Source organism: Myripristis murdjan, chromosome 21 (assembly GCF_902150065.1).
Source record: "Myripristis murdjan chromosome 21, fMyrMur1.1, whole genome shotgun sequence".
NCBI lineage: Eukaryota > Metazoa > Chordata > Actinopteri > Holocentriformes > Holocentridae > Myripristis > Myripristis murdjan.
In genome coordinates this window covers 27,508,753-27,530,475 of record NC_044000.1, presented here as the reverse complement: position 1 = coordinate 27,530,475, position 21,723 = coordinate 27,508,753, and the positions used below count along the sequence as shown (strand labels likewise).

Below are 21,723 nucleotides of genomic sequence, written 5' to 3'. Positions count from 1 at the left end.
AAACTATTTCACTGATCAAATAGCGTGGTAGCGTCCACAGAAGCTACATTTCCCCAGGCATTTCTAAACCTTAAACGCAGCGGAGCTTTTGCTGCGGTTTGACATCTAACCAGGAGCAGCAGGTGACGTCACCGCCGCTCACGGACCTGCAAGTGTAGTCAGCAGACTCTCTTCTTCTGTGTGACGTCGCGTACCTGTCCTGCCGCTGATGCGGATTTGTTGGCTGCAGCGGGAAAAGAGCACACAGGTGACAAAGATGACATGTGATGCCGATGTTGAAAAGATTCTGTTGTGTCGTGTGAACAAGCAGCTGTAAGAAAGATCAGGATGCCTGGCCTCCGCATCCACTGATAAGGAAAAAAGTTTGGAATGCAGAGGTAGAAACTTGCTCTCTCTCTCTATCCCCCCCCCCCCCCCCCCCCCCCCCCCTCTCTATCTCTCACTCTCTCTCTCTCTCTCGCTCTCTCTTTCACACACACACATTACATGCCATTTTTTGTCAACCAGGTTTCTTCTTTTGCTCCTGTGGTTTGAGCCAACTTATTGAGCTTTAAGGTCATTTACACTTTGTCCTCCAAATGGGCCCTAATTTTAGCAGATATGCAAACACAGGTACGCGCGCGCACACACACACACACACACACACATACACACACACACACACACACACATACATCTCCCCCTTCAGCCCCTGTACCCTGATTGATTTTCATATTTGGCCCCCTTGCTACTGAAGTTGAATAGCCCTGTAATAGATTATTCCAAGCCTGGACACGATCAGATATTTACTGTATATTTATATGGTGTGTGTGTGTGTGTGTGTGCGTGCGCGTGCGTGTGCACGTGCGTGTGTGTGTGTGTGTGTGTGTGTGGCATCCCAGTGCCTCAGTACTTTAAGTGAATCCAGGGTGAATCCAGGGAATCCAGGGTGTTTATCCACATGCATCATTGTAAGTCCTGACAGCCTCTCATTACCCATGGTTGATCTTAGCCAGGTTTTCAGCCTCCTTAAAGCTGAAAATGACCTGTAACATGAACAGGTGGTCCCTGGGAGTGTCAGGTAAATTGACAGGATGCAGTGGCTGTTTGGGTAGTACTCCTTGTCTAGTCCAGCTTGTGCTTTTATAGCAGAGGACTGGTTCTTGACTCTCCATCTGTGAATCTCCTGGTCGATGGCTAATGCCTTGTATACACTACAGGATAATCGGGCCGATTTTTGTCCCGATCTCCCCCTTCCGATCAAAGCCAGCAAAGGTCCGGTGGCCGATGGGCGGATGGTATTCAAAAAACTTTTCCCCCGTTATAACGCCGTTACCATTACTGACAATAAAATGCACCGTTACTAGGCTATAACTGAGCTCACTGATGCGGGCTTCAACCGAGCAGGCTCTCTGTCAGCAATCAGAGTTGCTTAAGCCCCAGATCTTTTTTTAGCTTTATTTCTGTATTCATCCGAATATAAGACGATATTTTTTCAATTGAAAATGCCCTAAAAAACGCCCTTGTCTAATATTGGGGGTCTAAGCAAATACACATGTATTGTAGGCTACTTGCATATGTAGCTAAACCAGTATGTAGGTTCACCTGATGCTGCGATTACCGGGGAATGGCCGCATTGCGCAGTCAATAATCAACCATGTTGTCTGTGTCATTGTCCGTTGTGCTGCTACAGCCGCGTATGAACAAAAGTTGATTTAGAATGAAAGATATATATGGCAGTATGTGTGCGCCGCTCACCTGTCAGATGCTGACCGGTGCCATGGCCGGCTCGCCTGATGCCGGCCGGTGGCTTTTTTATTCCAACAAGATTTTGTCCATCTCCAAATATTTTTTCCAAAAAAGGGTCTTGAAAAAGAGTGGTCGTCTTAAAATCAGGGTCGTCTTTTATGCGGGTCAATACGGTATTATTATTCTTGTTGTTGTTGTTGTTGTTGTTGTTGTTGTTGTTGTTGTTGTTGTTCTTCTTCTTCTTCTTCTTCTTCTTCTTCTTCTTCTTCTTCTTCTTCTTCTTCTTATTATTATTATTATTATTCTATACGGAAAATGGGTGTCTTGTGGAGAAAAAGCCATGTGTCAATTTTCAAACCGATCAGATTTCACAGTTTTTTGTAATTTATCAACATGAATGGAGAATCAACACAAACTGATATGGTTGCCGGTGGCAGAGCGGTTAGTTTCTCTGCCTGCCATGCAGGATACAGGGGTTCAATTGCCCATCCGGGGAAGAGGATATCATTGATTTATTACCTCACTTTGTTGTTAACCATGACAATGAAGTGATACTTATTATTCTGCCTGTCATTGGCTAGATGACACACACAGTGGCATTTAGGGTTTTGTAATTTTCATTATTATTATTAGTATTATTAGTATTATTATTATTATTGTTCGTCCACCATGTTTGTTTACACTGAAGTCACGTTTGACTACGCAAGATTTAGAATATTGAGCGTGAAGAACCTAATACTCTGCTGAAGAATCTTATAGTGTGTGGTGTGGTCTGTAGTGCACACCACACACTATAAGATCAGATCTTGCCCGATCCGTCTTTTATTATCATCAAGTGTGTGGTCTCTAAATCTGTGAAGGTTTGAAGAATCCTGTAATGTGTGCCAGCCTTAAGGGAGGTCTTCTCTGTACCATGGCACCATCATTTCTTGCTTCTCCTTTGTGAGTTTGAACAGAGATGATGGTATCAGGTATGTATCAAGCATAGCTGGCTCTGACCCTGCTGTAAATCTGGTGTTCAATTGACCCTTTATCTGGCTCCTGAATTGTCCCTGACTGACCAACCAGCGATTTTTCTTCTGCATAGCCACTCCCCCCTATCTGAGAGGAGGATCTACTTCATAACGCATGGTGATGTAGAGGTGCAAATGGTTTCCCATGAAAAGTATATTTGCAGTCAGTTATATCATCTGCTTTTCACTTGGAAAAAATACCGAGAACACGACCTCGGTGTCCTCAATAGTACACTGTAAAAAATCTGAAGTTGAGAAAACTTAAAAATGTAAGGCAACCAGCTGCACCGCCTTTTTGAGTTTCTTCAACTTCTGGGGTTGTAAAGTTTAAACAACTTAAATTTGTGAGTTAGACTCTTGTTTACTCAAACTGTTATGTCAAGTTGAAAAAACTCAAAATTACTATTGTGATGTACTAACATACATAGGTTAACTTTACTTAAATTCTTAAGTTTAGCCAACTTGAAGTTGTTTGTTCAGTAAAATTATAATTACAGGTACACTGGACTGTATATGTCTTGTTGAGCTAACTTTTATTTAAACTCAAGATTTGCAGTTAATGCAACTTGGGTGCCAAGAAGTTCAGTAAACTCAAAAAGGATGTGCAGCTGGTTGCCTTACATTTTTAAGTTAGCTTAATTTACTTACATAAACAAGTTTACACAAAAAAGCATGCTTTTAAGTTGGGATAACTACAACAAAACTGACTGCTGTATATGAGCATTCCGCCTTAAGTCTGAAAGCTGCCGCTGGACCCTTCTCAGTAACAGACAAGAAGAACACTGATCTTCCAACATAACTCTTTTTTTAATAACAATGAAAAACATTTGCTGTGACTGACTCAATAATTTAACTTTTTTTTTTTTTAAGTGCTTTGTCAATAATTGTACAAGTACCTCTTTCTTTTTTGCACAATGATTTAAAATATTCTATCTCTTTAGGGGGAAAAAAAAAAACACGACAAACCAGCACCAAAACTCACAAATTATAACAACTTCATTCATGTAACAACATTTTCTTTTAAAGGTTAAACATTACAGTCACAGAGATTTACTATATTTAGCAGATGTGCAAAGGTCTTTGAAATCACACAGTTCACAGAAAAAAGTGATATGCTCTTTAGGTTTAGAGGCCTGTTTGTGTGCTCTAGTGAGATGGGACTTCAGTGCACCAGTTGTCTTGAAAGTGCAGACGCAGTCTGTGTACAGGCACGGCAGTGGCCAGAATCGCCCCTTGGCAATGTCGAAGTCTGTAATGCTTGAAGAGGACCTCTCGATCAGGGCGTGAAAACTTGCACTCCTTACCCTGCATTCAACTCCTAAAAATAGATCAAAACAACAAAATAGTTAAAACTGTACTCAAAAAAGGGTACATGACAAATTCAAATACATAGAATGTATTGTGATCAATATTCATTAAATCACAGATTTTTCTGTTTATCTTATCTTTTTTTTATGTATATTATATAATAATTGATAACACTATCAATTTTATGGCTGGCAGATTATACCTGCTGACAATATTATTGTTTCTGTTAATGTCTAGTTATCCATCAAAGTTAACTTGCAATTTAGTAATCAAACAGACCTAACAATTCAGCTACCAATGAATCAGCAGTAGTATGCCTGTGGTAACACAGATTGAAAAATAAGCCGAAGTGATACCTCTTCTCTGAATAGACAAGCTAAGCCAGTGTGCTGCTGTTAGCCAGTGATCGATAAGTCGATAAGTGCACAATTCACACGTCACCCAAATGGCCACGAAAAAAGCGAGTTGCGCTTTTCGGCGCGCTGTTTGCATCCCTGCAAAAATGACCCTTTTTACTCTATTTTGGGGGAAAAGTACATCAAAATAACTTACTCCCTGTTTTTCCTGCCTGCGGCACGCGTGAAAGCTAGAGGGAAGAGGAGAGCCACACCAGAGCCGTGCGACACACGTAGGCAGTGTGGCCACTGCAACCCGGTGTATGGGTCATCAGTTTACACCGGTTCTCCCCAGAGACTAAGGTCAAAGCCCGGGGAAGTCGCCCCCTGCAGCTAGCTGGCTGGTGGCAGTTGTGCGGACCGTTGCGCTCCGACATACAGAGCTAGCACACAAATGAATGAATACGTCATGTAGCACGTCTTCGATTTTACCTCTTGAAGCTCATCGAGAGAATGTCAAGAGTGTGCAAAGCAGTAATCAGAGCAAAGGGTGGCTATTTTGAAGAAACTAGAATATAAAACATGTTTTCAGTTATTTCACCTTTTTTTGTTAAGTACATAACTCCACGTGTTCATTCATAGTTTTGATGCCTTCAGTGAGAATCTACAATGTAAATAGTCATGAAAATAAAGAAAACGCATTGAATGAGAAGGTGTGTCCAAACTTTTGGCCTGTACTGTATATAAATACATATTTTTGTAATTTTTAAAATTATTATTATTAAAACACACAAAACATCCAAGTTATTGTGATAATAACCTTTAGAGTCAAATAGTGTTCTCAATGTACAAGTCGCACAAGTGATTTTTCTCAACTAATTTATTGAGTAAACTTGTTTTTTTGTGTTAGCTAAGCATCTTGACCAAATGGTCGTTCATTCCACTTAAAAAATGGGTTAGAATTACAGTTCATAAGTTGGAGTTTTATAGTGCTGTATAACTCACAAACAATAGTTGTCTGAACTAAACTATTCACATTGACAGTACTATTTTTGAGAAACATTGCTTAAATTTGTTTTTTCAAGTTAGCTCAGCAAATTGCCCAAGTGGTTGTTCACTTGACTTAAAAAAACAGGTTAGGATAACAAATCTTAAGTTGGCGTTTTTACAGTGTAGTTACGGCCATGCACACAGCCAGGAAAACTCATCACCACTAACTTCGCGTCCCCAATTGCAAGTTTGCTTCTTCCCTGCACTGCTGCCGTCATTTCATCCACTAGCTCCCCCCTGTGCCCAGATGCTCTCATTGCCCATCATTCCAGTTATTAGGGAGCGAGCATGGCCTAGGACAAGATTATGTAGACAGAATAATCCCAGAAATCCAAATAATATTATTGATCTACTTTGCCAAATTCATCCACAACCAATCCTTTCCATAACTAAGGTGAAAATGGCCCTGATTAATGCTAGATCTGTGTCTAAAAAGACATTGGCATCAAACATTGGAATAAGACAAACTGCTACTTACTGATGACTCTGGGGAAAGTGCCATCCTGGTATTACTAGATCTTGGTACTGCTTGGGCACTGTGAACCATGACATCCTTTTGACATGTCTGCACTCAGAGGCCAGTTCCACAATGACATTGTGGACATGTATATAGGCAGTCAGTGATTCTGAGTAGTGTCCCCTGCATTAGCAGACTCAGCACTGCTTTTCTTTTCCTGAGAGGTTTTGCCAGCAATGCGGCCTGGACTTAAATGTTAGACAGTTTTACACTTTGAAATTGATTTGTCTATATCTGCGACAGTCCATGCCGCCAGCGCTATAGCTAAAGCAGTGGCAGCACCGTCAGTGATGTTAGACCTACTGCTGACTGGCAATGCCTTATTTTGAAAACCAATGTGTTAATTTTGTACATTTTTCACCATCCAAAGCCTGCAAGTGGATTATCTCGAAATAGGCTAACCATTATTGCAATAGAATTGAAAAATGTCAGTTTAATCCCATAGTATGTTACAGTGCTGCGGTTTACTATAAGATTCTCTGTTTGAATATTGGTTGCTATAGTTGAACAGGTTATGCTGTAGTTGGTGTTTGTTTGGAAAATCTTGATCCATGTTCCCTTTTATAACTTTGAGCACCTGCCAGTCGAAAGGTCTCTGCACGGCCCTGATCCACTGTGTTGTATTTCTTCATTGTATATTTTTATGTGGAAGAGCATAGTCAAAGATGTCTTAGCAAATGTAGGCCACATTTGGTTTGGTATATTCTCAATTAAGTATATGTCAGTCTGCTGTGCTATATTTCCACTACAGAACACCATTCCGATAAATAGAAATCTGCTAGTTTATATGAATATTGAAAACCAGAGACAATTTTGTCCATAAAATATTTCTTTATTTTTCCAACAACAATGTTAATCTTCAACATGATAATATTATAGAAAGAGTTGAATTTCATAATATGTTTCATAATGCGTTTCCTTCATAGTTGTCAGTATTTCTGTCAGTTTGATACTTCAAGAAGAAACCTCTATATGAAATAATTACAAAAATGACCATGTATCAGTACAAGATGACATGACAGAAAGTAACATCTTGAGTTGGTTTATTAATCTAAATTGTTTTGGCAAAGAAGGGCCTTGAGTCGTTTAGAAATTTCTTTCATTTTCAGCCCATATATAAATGGGTTAAAAACATAACTGCAGCCAATCAATAATAGATACAAAATGAAATTATTTGTCTGTGGTATAGGTGCTTTTACTCTGATTCTGATAGTTTCAAATCCAGACAATGTGGAAATATTGATTAAAGCGAGAAGATGGGGCAGACATGTCTGCATTGCTTTTTTCTTTTTGTTTCTTGAACCATTGAAGGTAATAATCAGAATTTTGGTGTAACTGAAAACTATGAAAACAACAGGAACAAAGATCAGATTTATGAGCAAGAATAAACCATAGGCGTGAATCACCGATGTATCTCCACATGTGAGTTTTGCAAGTGAATAAAAATCACAATTCACTTTTTGATGCATAAAAAACCTACAGAGCTTGAGTTTAGTTGCCAAAACAGCTGAGGCTGTCAGTTCACAAGCTGGTACAAGCCAAGCTAAAACCAGAATGAGTTTGATAGTCTGTGTTCTCATGATGGTAGGGTACTGCAGTGGTTTACATATACATACATACCTATCAAATGCCATGGCTGTTAATAAGAAAACCTCTGATCCACCAAAAGAGTAATGAAAAAAAGCTTGAAAAATACATAATGGGTATGATATAATTTGTTTTTCAGACAAGAAGTCAGTCAACAGCTTTGGGTAGAAAGTTGTACAGAACAAGACAGAATTCATTAATAAAGCTGCAATGAAAATGTACATAGGCTCATGGAGGCTTCTGTGAACACAGATTAGGTAGACAATTACCGAATTGCTTGAGATAATAACAATAGAAATTGTCAGCATGAATGCAAAATAAAAATATCCATACTTGTGTACATCTACATACCCTCCTAGAGTCAGATACGATGTATTGAACCTGTTATCCATGAATGGAGAACTCTTGGAAATAAATGAAATGATCACTGAATCATAGTAATATATGATACATGATATTGTCAGATTTAGTGAATAACATTTCAAAATATACCAGCATTTGATTCGATTGCATTTGGCTTTACCTGTATTTGAAAAGCACTCTGAAAGTGTCTGCTGTTGAGAAACATTCACAGGTGAACTGAACTTGTTGACTGTCTACAGGTTTTATGGAAGAATCCTCTCCTCTGTGGGTCTGTATAACACCACCAGGGGCCTCTTCCTCCAAGGAGGTTGAGTTAACCTGAGGCTGAAAACCAGAGATTAAATTGGACGATTAGGGAAAGATCACAAATCGCAATCTTGGTGATGTAACTGAAATCTCAGCAGTCTTCACTAAGATCTTCAGTCTCTCCTCAATACAAGCCACAATCCCACCCTGTCAAATGTTGGCTACCATCATAGCTGTCCTGAAAAAGCCTGCTATCAGTAATTTCAATGACTATATACCAATTGCAATAACATCAGTAGTCCTGAAATGTTTTGAAAGACTCATTTCACAGCACATCAAAGCCAGCCGCCCCCCAACCTTTGACCCACATCATTTTGCTGACAGAGCAAACAGATCCAAGGAAGACACCATCACGATATCCCTCCACATGGTGCTGAGCCACCAGGAACACCCAGGGACCTATGTTTGGATTTTTTGTTTGTTTGTTTGTTTTTGTTTTTGACTACAGCTCAGCTTTCAGTAGAATCATCTCTGACATACTAGTCTTCCACCCTTACACTCGGCTTTGGCTCTTCTCCTCTTTCTGTGTGCTAAGTCCTCTTGTCAATGTCCTCTACACCTACGACTAGGCTCCCATCCACTCCACCAACACTTTTAATGAATTTACAGATGACCCACTGTGGTGGGACTCATAACCAGAGGAGATGAGTTGGCCTACAGAGACAAAGTCCAGAAGTTGTCTGAGTGGTGATCCAAGAACAACTTGGCATTCAACACGAGCAAAACAAAGGAAATAGTCATTGACTACAGAAGACACAGAGTGGACCCTGCCCCACTCTACATCAGTGGTGACTGTGAAGTGAGGGTTTCCACCTTCAAATTCCTGGGAACTCACCTAAGAGGACCTCTCCGGGAGTGCCAACACATAAGTTGTAGTGAAATAGGCCTAGCAGTGATTGCACTTTCTAAGAGTGCAATGCAGAGAGCAAGAACAGACTGAAGGAGAAGCTGCTGGTTGCCCTCTACCACTCCACCATTGAGAGTGTTCCAGCATACTGCGTTACAGTGTGGTACGCTGGTGTTCAGTGGCAGACCCTCACTGGAAGACATTTCCAGCTTTCGGTGCCTCTGCAGAAGAAACAAACAGGTCTTTTCCTCACTGCTAGCAACAAACAGGCCTTGGAGATGCCCAGTTCCCTCTGTACCTGCCACTAATTGTTGTTCATATTTTTAGACAATTCTCAAACAGAAAAATACAAGGTAAGGCGTTATTTCATCTAACCTTCCAAACCACATCTGGTCCAAAAACAAAACAAAAAAAAAAAAACAATGAGGTGACAATAACTTCATGCAGTTGGAGATCAGTGATTCATTCATAGATGTGCAACACCTACAGTACCTGAAAGGTTTATTGACAATTGTCTGATTTTTGCAAGGTAGAGGGACATGGACCTGTGAACTGATTGGCTAGTTAGTTAATACAGATAAATTACATTTGGAAAGTGTAAGAATTTTTTTATGAAGCAGTGAGTCCCAATGGTTTGTTTTACTAAATACTGGCCAGGTTTATCTCCACCTCCTAGCATGCACTGGCTAACTTTGGTTAAGTTACCTGGCATTGTTCTGAGCTAGTACGCAGAACATATTTTATACAGTTTGAACATGTAGACAGTTCACCACTGCCACATGTCTGTGAGCAAGCCTTTCCAGTGATCAATAATATACTCTTGAATTATGTAGAGTGAGAACTTTTTCAACTTCTCTGAACACTGAAAAACTGCCAAGAAGGACAAACCCATTGCTTGGCTTAGGTATTTCTTACTTATATTTCGAAATGAACATATGTTCAGTTATACATGTTTAATTCTAATTCTGAAATATCTTTAGTCAGAATGTTTTTAATGCAGCATTTGTTGCTGCTGCTGCTGCTGTTGCTGGTGGTGTTGTTAATTGGCGATTAAGGCGACAGAAACCTCACTATTGCTCACAATACCACAATCACCACAATAATTTTATTGAGATACACTTCATAATTTGGGTTATTTACCATGTAGGGTCAGTTATCTCATTTCTCAAGTGCCATGAAAGCCAGTTTCCGTAATTGGGGTAAAGCATTAAGAGAAATCTGGCAAAGGCACCTTGATTTCTGTTGGAGAAACCAGATTATCAGGCCATGTAAACCTTTACTCAGATTTCTGAATAGCTTTTTCCGTGTACATGCAGGAACAGAGGGTGAATAATAGAACTTACATGATAGACCACATAAATACACTAACAATACTCAGGCAATTAAAAACATTGTATTCTACATGATTGCTGAAGAATTCTCAATAATTTATATCAGTGTTACTTCTGATCAAAAATTAGGACATGAAAAACACATCCACCACCACCTCTGGGAAATGCCCACAAGAGGCTGGCTGATGGATGCAAGTAGGCTGCTGCTGTCACCATGGAAACAGTCCAGATGGAGATGAGGACCTGATTCTTGGAAAAGTACAGGGGCTCTGAATAATCAGAGTAAGGTAACACATGTAAACATTTTAGCAAATTTCTCTTATGGTGAAATGGGTACTTGCTTTAAATTGCATATTGGAAATCAAAACTAAAGTGTAGACTGTAACCAACTTGTGGCTTAAGTGCCTTTGAAAAATCAAAGGATTTTGATTATATGTTGTTGTGCGTGACTGAGCCAAGAGCAAAGGAAGTCCCAGATAGAATGAAAAAAATTAAGTCCTTTATTACATAAAAAAGTTAACAAACTAGGTAACAAAACAAGCGGTGTCATAAACCATAAAGTTAGGTCCACAGTACAGTATTAATAATTTTGCCCTTGTACACCACCACAGTGGATTTGAAATGGAGCAATAAAATATGATGGAAGCGGAGACTTTGAACTTTAATTTAAGGGTTTGAACAAAAGTATGGCATTAACCGTTTAGGAATTACAGACAGTTTTATGCATTGTCACCCCATTTTCAGAGGCTCAAAAGTAATTGGACACTTGACTAAAAAGTAGTTTCTTGGCCAGGTGTGAATGCATTAGTAAGCCCAGCAACACCAAAAGGCCTGGAAGACCACAGAAGACATCTTAAGTAGATGACTGAAGAATTCTTTCTCTGGTAAAGACAAACCCCTTCACATTGTCTAGGGAAGTCAAAAACATTGTCAAGGAAGTAGGTGTATCACTCTCCAAATATACAGTCAAGAGACATTTGTGAGAAAATAAACACAGAGGGTCTACAGTGAGGGACAAACCACTAGTGTCTCTCAAGAACAGGAAGACTAAATTAGACTTTGAAAAAAACATCTAAAAAGCCCAATTCTGCGCAATTCTGGAACAAGGTTGTTTGGACAGATGAAATGAAGATGAACTTGTTCCAGAATGATGGGAAGAGCAAAATGTGGAGAATGAAAAGAACAGCTCATGACCCAAAGCAGAGTACATCATCTGCCCAGCATGGTGGAGGCAGTGTTATGGCATGGGCTTGTATGGCTGCCAATGGAACTGGGTCACTGGTGTTTATTGATGATGTGACTGCTGATGGCAGGAGCAGGATGAATTCTGATGTTTATAGGGCTCTACTATCCGCTCAGATTCAGCCAAATGCCTCAAAACTGACAGGACAGGAGTCCAAGGTTCGACATTCAGATGGAATCTCCTTCCCAGCACCCTGGAGTAAGCATTCCCAGGGAGGCTGAGTAGTGTTATATCCCGGTAATTAGGGTTAGGGTTAGGGTTAAGCTCTCTGGTCCCTCTTTTTAAAAAGGGGACCACCATCCTGAAAAGACGTGTCAGCCATGACAGTTAAATAACATCCAGAACCTTCAGCATTTCAGGGCAAATCTCCAGGCCAACCAAAAATCCTTCTCCATGGCCTCCCCAAACCCCTCCCATACCTGGGTTTTGCTTGCACAACTGCTGTCGTTGCAGCCCTTTTGGCCTACTGATACCTCTCAGCCAATTTTTGAGTCCCTATGCTAGCCAAGCCTGGAAGACCTCCTTCTTCAGCCTGACAACCTCCTTCACCGATGGTGCCCTACCACCAGGTCCTTGGGTTACCGTCACGACGGGCATCAACAAGTGACTAGCCACAGCTCAAAGCTGCCACTTCAACAATGGCGTTTTGAACATGGTCCATTCAGACTATGGCTCTAGTTTCCCGGCGCAGCGCGGGGTGACGCAGTGAGGCGAACCCCGCGCAGAGCTAGTTCGACTGGCGAAACGGCAAAGGCGGACAGTTTCCAAGTTTCGCAGGCAGAGGTTCGCCGAGATGGGAGTGGCGGCGCAGCGGGGGGAGGTGCCGCAGATTCGCTTGGCGCAGTGACAGTTTCGTGCCAAAAGGCTTCGCCGAGGTGCGCCAAAAGCTCGCCATCTGAAACCACGTCTACTTTCAGCGCAAGGCGGAGCGGAGCCCGCGCAGTGGAAGTTTGGCTGCCTGGCGCACATTACCAAAACCTCACAATCAGCACAAACGGTGCCAATCTCCTTTGATCTGACATCAGTTGTGACGGGACAGTTGATATGGAGATATATGTATGTGCTGATTGTGATCGTAGCATTGAATAGTGTTTTTTTCGGTATGTATTGCATTGTTCATGTGTCTGACATTTCGGAAGCCTGCCTGTGAGGTTTTGGTGACGTGTCCGCACTGCTTGCCGGTCTCTGCTCCGCGCCTATCTCCTGAGCTCCACTCCGCCTGTGGCAATAGACCTCCATGTCAGCTGTGTAAACTTTCATTACGCCTTCATGCAGCGCATTTTAAAGGCAAGGACAGGGGCTCATTTGATTGGTTACATGTGAATCGGCTGTGTCAACCCACTCCCGCCTTCTCTCCCTCCCCGCCGCCGGTAGGAGGGACGGCGGAGTACTTGCGCCACCGAGAACGGCGTGCCAAACTTGGAAAATCCGCCTGGCCACACCCAGTTGGCGAAGCGCATCTGCGCTACGCCCCCACCTCGCCTGGTCTGCGAAACTAGAGCCCTATATGTCCACATCCTCCCTTGGGATCAAGGAGAAGCTCCTCTGATGTGAGTTGAAGAACTTCTGGACAGAGTTCTCAGCCAGACATTCCCAGTTAAACCTTCACTGCATGCTTGGGTTTTACAGGTCTGTCCAGCAGCATCCCTGGCATCTGATCCAACCTCACCACCAGGTGGTGATCAATTTACCGCTCTGCCCCTCTCTTCACCGAGATTCCGAACATACAGCGGCAGGTCCAATGAATTAACTACAGCACAGGTGTCCAACTCGTGGCCATGGAGGGCCAAGAGGCTGCAGGTTTTCATTCTAACCAACAAACTCCACCAGGTGATTTCACTGATTAGAGACAGAAGAACAGCCAGCCGGGCAAATCCTCCGCGAGTGGGCTCCCCTCTCCGCAGCCTGCCGTGGTGCAGCCTCCATCCAGCACCACCTGCTCACGGGCCACCAACAACCACCACCGACCGGCTTCACCTCTGGCCCCCTCCAGCCCCCATCTCCCCCCCGCTGCTCAGGCTGCTAGCACAGCTAGTGCTAGCACCCTTTTCCATTCTCCACCTCCACAATACATCCTGATAGGTGACTCCATGGTTAGGTCTGTTCCCATCCCAAATGGCATTACATATTCATTCTCTGGCGCAAAAATCCTGGACATACACAAACACATCCCCGCCATCATCGACCGTCACCCTTCCGCCCACACAGTCATCGTACACTGCGGTGGTGAACGATCTCAGGTGCAGACAATCAACCAAACTACACGCTGATTACGAGCTGCTGGCTGAGACCATCGAAAGGCTGGGAAAAAATTTGCATTTTTTCTGGTCTAATCCCCACCCTTAGACGAGGATCAGAAATGTTCAGCCGCCTCTATAGCGCCAACCAGTGGCTGTCCAATTTCTGTGCAGCATGTGGCTATGGATTCATCAATAACTTTGACTCATTCTGGAAAAAAACTCATCTGTACAGGTACGACAATCTCCATCTTAACAATAAAGGAATCTCTGTTCTAGCCTCTCACCTTTCCAACCATTTCTCCAGCCTTGCCGACTGACGCCATAACACCACTTCTAACGCCACTTTGCAACCAACATTCATCCCAGTCATCGCAAATAATAGGCCACTACGCAACCACTGTTCTTTTTCTGTTAAACCTCCCCGCTTTTCCCGTCAAAACTTGATTTATGTTAATATTCAGAACAATAATTCACAGATAACCGGTCCACCTGCAACCCTCACTATGGCACTTTTAAATGTTCGCTCTCTAGCAAACAAGTCTTTTATTATTAATGATCTGATTTTAGATAACAAGATTGATTGTCTCTTTTAACTGAAACCTGGCTGGGCGCTGATGCACCAGCTGTTCTCACTGAGGCCTCCCCACCAAATTTTAATTTTTTATTTTCTAACAGGAGTGGTAAAAGAGGTGGTGGGACTGCAACAATTTTCTCTAACTCTATTTTAACGAAGGAAATTCCACAAAATAATTACACTACATTTGAATATCATGCATTTGTTTTTAGCAGTCCCCCTATTTTATGTATGACAATTTATAGACCACCTAAGCATGCCTCCTCTTTTATCAGTGAATCTCTGAACTTTTATCAATCATACACTCCTCATATAACAGAGTGATAATAACTGGTGATTTTAACTTACACATAGATAACATTTCAGATCCCATTACTATTGAATTTTTAAATATATTAAACTGTATGCATTTTACGCAACATGTCACACAGCCCACTCACACAGAGGACACACCCTGGTTTGGTCATAACCTATGGCCTGTCCACTGGTGTGTCCTCTGTTTGTCGACCTGGCTGTGTCAGATCACTATGTGTGTTTTTTAAAGTTGCCAGTTTTATTCAACAGGAGGCCCCGGTGAGAACAGTGAGGAAACGCCATCTTACTTCTGGAGTGGCTGCAATTTTATTGAGATTTATATAATACCCCCGCTGAAATTTTACCTGCACCCTGTGATTTTATTGTCGATAATTTTAACACTAAACTGAGGTTAGCCCTCGACTCAGTGGCTCCACTTTTAACTAAAACGATAAAAACTAAATCTACATCCCCCTGGATAAATTCTGAAATTAAGAGTCTGAAAAGAAAGTGCAGGAGTGCTGAAAGGAGTGGAGGAAAACAAAACTGACAGTACACCATGAATATTCCGTGAAAAACTCAAAATTTATAATAACGCAGTTAAACAGGCAAGAACTTCCCACTTTTCAAAACTTATCTCAGTTAAAAAGAATGACCATAAATTCCTCTTCTCCACAATTGATCTTTTAATAAACACCGATTTTAAAAAGTCCTCCATGGTACCAACTGATGCTCTATGTGAGGACTTTGCAGACCACTTCAGAAGTAGATTGATGTCATTAGATCTACTTTTTTATCACAAAACAGTGTTGCTTTATAGTCCTGAGCCATTGCTTTTACCAGAGGAACACTGGAACATTTTGTCCTGGTTGATGCAGAGATGCTTGGTCGAGTTTTCTCCCGAGTTAACCCAACAACCTGCCTTTTAGATCCAATTCCCACATCACTCTTAAAGACGTTTTATGGATTCTTTGAGTTTGAACTTTTAAATATTGTAATTGCTCCCTCCAGACAGGTGTCTTCCCCGCTGCCTTTAAAACGGCAGTGGTGAAGCCCCTTCTGAAGAAGAGCAATTTGGACCCTAACATTCTTAATAACTACCGACCTGTATCCAACTTACCCTTCTTAAGTAAAATTTTAGAAAAACTGGTTTTTATCCAATTAATGATTTTTTAAACAGAAATAATATTTTAGATCAATATCAATCTGGTTTTAGGATGAACCACAGTACCGAGACAGCCCTCCTGAAGATTGTTAATGATCTCAGGTGTAACATGGACTCACAGAAGCTCTCAGTCCTGGTGCTACTGGATCTAAGCGCTGCTTTTGATACAGTAGATCACCACATTTTATTAAACAGACTCAGAAACCTGGTGGGGCCTCTCTGGTACTGTTTTTAACTGGTTTTATTCCTATCTCACAGATCGCCGGTTTTTCGTAAGTTTGGATACATGTTCCTCTAGAACCCATGAAATGAAGTGTGGGGTGCCCCAAGGTTCAATTTTAGGTCCAATACTTTTTAATCTCTATATGCTTCCCCTTGGGGACATCATCAGGAGACACGGCATCAATTTTCACAGCTACGCTGACGATACACAGCTCTACATTGCCGTGTCCCCTGATGACACAGGGCCTATTGATACCCTTTTAAATTGTATTTTAGATATAAAGTCATGGATGGCAGAGAACTTCCTACAGCTCAACCAGGACCAAAACAGAGGTTTTAGTTATTGCCCTGAAGGCAAGAGAGAGAAACTTTTAACCAAAATTAAAGGATTTTAAACCCGCAAAATGTGTCAAAATCTGGGCGTCCTTTTCGACTCTGAGCTTGATTTTATTCCACATATTAGAAGTATAACAAAGATAGGATTTTATCATCTTAAGAACATAGCCAGAGTGCGCCCGTTCTCTCTCTGGCCAGCACAGAGGTGCTAATGCATGCTTTTATCTCTAGTCGTATAGATTATTGTAATGCCCTGCTTTCTGGTCTCCCCAAAAAGAGTATTTCACACCTTCAGTTACTCCAGAACTCAGCTGCACGTGTTCTGACGAGGACCAGAAAGCGGCTCATATTACACCAGTTTTAAAATCACTGCATTGGCTCCCTGTGCATTTCAGGATTGATTTTAAGGTTCTTTTATTAGTTTTTAAGTGTCTTAACGGCCTTGGGCCTTCTTATCTGTCTGACCTGCTTTTACCCTACCAGCCCTCGCGCACCCTGAGGTCCTCCGGTACCGGTCTTTTAACTGTTCCCAACGTTAGAACAAAAACTCATGGTGAATCTTCATTTTATTATTATGGCCCACGTCTGTGGAACAGCCTGCCGGAGAACCTCAGGGCTGCTCAGACTGTTGATGTTTTTAAACGCAGGCTCAAGACCCACCTTTTTAATCTGGCTTTTATCTGATTCTATTTCCACTCTTTTCTGCTGCTTCTATTGTTTACTGCTTTTAGTTGCTGATAATATTTCTTTTTTTTTTATTTTAATTTACATTATTTTTTTACAACTTTCTTTACTTTTTAATAATATTTATGTTGCCTGCATTTTATGTTAATTTTATTGTTTTAATTATTATCATTTATTACACTTCATTTTTTTATATGTTTTATATATATATATATATATTACTTGTATTTCTTCTCTATTCCGTTTAGTATTGATTGTATTTTACTCTGTTATCTTTTAGTTTTTAGCTCCAGTGTTTCCTCATGGGGGCCCTCCACACCGGGAGTGTATCTGGCTGCCTGCGGGGGGTGCCGTCCTGGGGTTGTCTGGCCAGATGGTTGGGGGCCCTGCTCCAGGGCCTTATGGCCGTGGTGTGGGCTCCTATCTGTCTGGGTCGGGGTGGTCTCTGTGGTGGTGCCCCTGTAGTCGTGGGCTGGGACGCTCCCGGTGTGGATGGTCCCAAAGAATGAATGGTGTTTCCTCATCTGGTCCCTCAGTGTCAGCCATTTTATCTATCTTTGGGTGGGTTGGGTGGGGCTGGGGTGTGGTGTGGTGGGTGTATGCCTGGAGTGTATGCATGTGTGAAATATTTGTACTTGTGTGTGTGCGTGTGTGGGTGAGTATGAGGGGGTGGGGGATTACGGTTGTATGTATTTTAATGTAAAGCACTTTGTGTGCATTTGTTTTATGTATGAAAGGTGCTATATAAATAAAATTTGATTTGATTTGATTTGATTTGATTAGTCCCGCCTCTCTGTTCGGAGGTAGGGCGATCAGTGAAATCACTGGTGAAGTTGTTGGTTGGAATGAAAACCTGCAGCCTCTTGGCCCTCCATGGCACGAGTTTGACACCCCTGACTACAGAGTTGATGATAACCACTGACCTCAGGAGCTCTGGTACCAGGGTACACTAATGAGCAGGGGCGGCTGGCCCATAGTGGGCGATAGTGCATCGCCCTCTCAAGCCAGACGAAAAAAAAGAGAAAAAAGAGTTTATTTTGCCGGTCTAGGCCTGAATGTCACTTTCCAACTAGCAGCCCCGCCCCCTTGGGGCGATCTCAGTTAGATTGAAAATCGCCCTCATAGACTTACATGTTGAGATTTTTTTTTCAAATTTTGGACCCTACATTTAATTTCTGTGGGCCTTGGGAGGGCTTGCCCCAGCATGATTTCGTCATACGCACTGATGCGTGCACGGACGATACGTGCAGCGTGCAGATGCGTCGGACGGGAGACTGCAACATGAACATGGCTAGGAACTGCAGCAACTCCATCATTTCATTGAAAGAATTAAAAGTTGTGTGTAAATGTGTTTGTGTGTAAAGTGTTTTAATTTTAAATTTGTGATGAAGCTGTGTCGAAGACAATTTTTTTTTACTGAAGAACAGACAATAAGTTTTCTATTCTATTCTATGTTCTGGAAATTTTGATTAATTACAGTTTGGATGATAGTACAATTTGATTTGATCGCTATGGTGTCCATGATGGCTATAAATTGTAGGCTCTGCTAACAGTGATTTCATGGGCAAACTAGTAGATGACAATTTATCTTTACAGTGGAAGTGTTTTATTGTGGAACCTAATTTATTGTATTTGAGCATTTAACTTGATATAGCTATACAAAAATACTACCGTGTGTACAATTCATGTCTGGTGTTGCCATCTAGTGGTTGAACAGGAAAACCACATTAAACAATGCAATGTAACACTGTAAAGTTAGCTATCTGACTTTTATTTATTATTATTATTTATCGCAATAGTTGCCCCCCCTGAGAAATTTGTCAGGAGCCACCACTGCTAATGAGCTAATGAACTAATGAGCTTTATGCGTGAATATTGTGTTCATTACAGACAGGCCATGACTCTCAGAGGAGTCAGCAGACCAGAAGATCACTAAAGAAATACTTAACATTAACATTTTCAAGGGTACCAAGGGTCAAATGTGTGGCACCTGAAAAGGTGAGGCCTCTTGTGGATGATGTGCAGACCTGTGTACTGTCAGTCTGGTTTGCGGCAGTGACTCCCTTGTCACTCACTTGCGTCTTTCAGGGGCAAAGCACACAGACTGCACAGCAGCTGAGATACTTCTACACTGCTTTCCATTCATTGAATTATCTATTGAGGATCTATTTCAAAAAATAAGGTCAAATCTGTGGAACACTGCTATGTGCTATAAAGTGGGAAAAAATGTCAAAAACAAGACAGAGCTTACGGACTGCATTCACAGTGACAGTGAAGACCAGAAGACAACTTTTGTTCTTTCAATATAATTTTATTTGGTTGATTTGTCGATGGTCTATACAGGGTCCATGGCAAAGCCTTTAACAATCAGGGATACGTTTTTCTGGCTGCATCTCTGTCCTCTGAGGTCTTCACTTCATGTTTTGATCAACCCAGCCAACACACTGAGTTACCAAAAGCAGTTTTTGTATGATGATCAAATGGCCATTATACATGAAATACCCTCAAAGAATCAGGGATATCCCATATTACTCTGCATGGTTATTTCATAATAAAAACAAAAGGAGCTTCCTTAGTTCTAGCAACAAAAATATGTTTTTATTAAAATATAGTTTCCTTCATAACCTAAGTCTACTGTATATACACTACTCACAAAAAGTTAGGGATATTTGGCTTTTGGGTGAAATTTATGGAAAATATAATTATCATGAAAGTAGGACATTTAAGTAGAAGCATACACTGGTGATTTCCTCGTCTCAAACAATTTCTTGAAACAAAAGCCAACAACAGTGGTGGATATACCACAACAAAAAATGTCAGTGTCAATAACTTGTCATGCGCCCTTGAGCATCAATTACAGCTTGACAACGACGTCTCATGTTGTTCACAAGTCGAGTTATTGTCTGCTGAGGCATGGCATCCCACTCTTCTTGAAGGGCGGCCCTCAGGACATTGAGGTTCTGTGGTACAGAGCTCCGAGCCTCTACACGGCAACTCAGCTGATCCCATAGGTTTTCTAGTCTCCAGCAGCCATTCCCTAATGATACAACCTCAATGAGCTGGAGCATCAAACACCTGATGTGAATTTTGCCGTTAAACTCCTTGTTAGAGAACAGCAACTTGTGCAAAAAGTACTGAAACATTGAACAGTTGGACATGTGCATTCAAAGTTTACAGAAGGTCACATTAAGTTCACCTGTAAAGGTTATAATGCATTTTAGGTTCATCCTGAAATTTCACCCGAAAGCCGAATATCCCTAACTTTTTGTGAGTAGTGTAAATGTGTGTCTTCAAAAGCTCATTCTTTGTTTGTGTGCAGACTGTTTTTGAAGATGTCCATTCATAAAGACTGAGGTCATGTCTGGACCCACACTTCAGTAAACATATATTTTTTGCTGAAACTAAAGAAGCTTCTATTTGTTGTTTATTGTAAACAGTTTGCCCTGTTGAGCCTCCTGTCTCTACCTTTTTGGTTATTACATGAGAAATGTTTGCACTTAAACCAACATGTTAATTTCTTTTGGCAGAACAAAATCTTGAGCTGTTTAGAAATTTCTTTCATTTTTAGCCCATATATGATTGGGTTAAATAGAGGATGATATATAAACAGTTGTAAAGACATTATTAAATGTAGACTTTGGCATTGCAGATTCCATTCTGTTGTTGACAACATCAAATACACACAAGGTGGAGAAGCTGATTAAAACAAGCTGATGGGGTACACATGTCTGGGCGGCTTTTTTCTTGGCATCTGCAGAACTTCGGTAGGTTATTACAAGTATCTTGTGTACGTGAAAACTATGAAGAGGATAGGCACAACTGCAATATTTATCATGACGACTATACCATATATATAGTAAGCTACTGAGCTCACACAACCAAGTTTAGAAATTACATTGTTACAAAATATTCCATTTAAAATAAATTTACAGAGTTTTTATTGTCATTATATGTAATCAGAACTGATCCAGAAACCTCAGCAGCAGGCAAAAGCCAAGCCAAAACCAGAAAAATTATAATAGTTTTGTTGTCATGATAGTTGAGTATTGTAGAGGTTTACATATAGACACATACCTGTCATAAGCCATGGCTGACAGCAGTAAGAAATCTGCTCCACCAAGAGAGTAATACAGAAAATTTTGAAAGAGACAAAGTGGATAAGATATGGTCTGTTTGTCAGATAGAAAGTCCATCAGAAGCTTTGGGTAGATAGCAGTGCTAAAGAGAATAGAATTCAGTAACAAGGCAGCAATGAAAATGTACATTGGCTCATGGAGGCTTTTGTGAATACAGATGAGACACAGGATAATGGAATTGCTGCAAATGATCAGAATATACACTGTGAACATGATGACAAAATAAAGATATCTGTATTTGTGCACTTCTACATGCCCTCCAAGAGTTATATACGTTACATTAAACTCATCTTCCATTGAGGCTGTGGATATTTAAAGGTTAGTGATAGAAATGCAGTGAATATAACAGGCAGAAGTGAATCATGAAGGAAATGAGATATCTCTTTTTATATTCTGTTCAGCATTAACATAAAACCTGTTTTGGATGGCCTTAATGCTTTCGGC

The 21,723-nt window shown here is 41.2% G+C and overlaps 2 protein-coding genes across 2 annotated transcripts; both read right to left on the bottom strand.

Annotated features, from left to right (window-relative positions):
* Positions 1-6,997: 6,997 nt before the first annotated feature.
* On the bottom strand, positions 6,998-7,930 carry LOC115379513 (putative gustatory receptor clone PTE03). Its single transcript, XM_030080222.1, has one exon. The coding sequence runs from the start codon at positions 7,928-7,930 to the stop codon at positions 6,998-7,000; it is 933 nt and encodes a 310-aa protein (XP_029936082.1).
* Positions 7,931-20,567: 12,637 nt separating this feature from the next.
* Positions 20,568-21,576, bottom strand: LOC115379512 (olfactory receptor 142-like). The gene is given in 5 exon segments (XM_030080220.1): positions 20,568-20,772; positions 20,774-20,924; positions 20,927-21,080; positions 21,083-21,174; positions 21,177-21,576. Coding segments are annotated over 5 exon segments (1,002 nt in total).
* Between the last annotated feature and the right edge of the window lie 147 nt (positions 21,577-21,723).

What these genes read in the sequence shown, in the direction of transcription:
- LOC115379513 (XM_030080222.1), bottom strand. Translation starts at nt 7,930, where the DNA reads ATGGATAACAGGTTCAATACATCGTATCTGACTCTAGGAGGGTATGTA.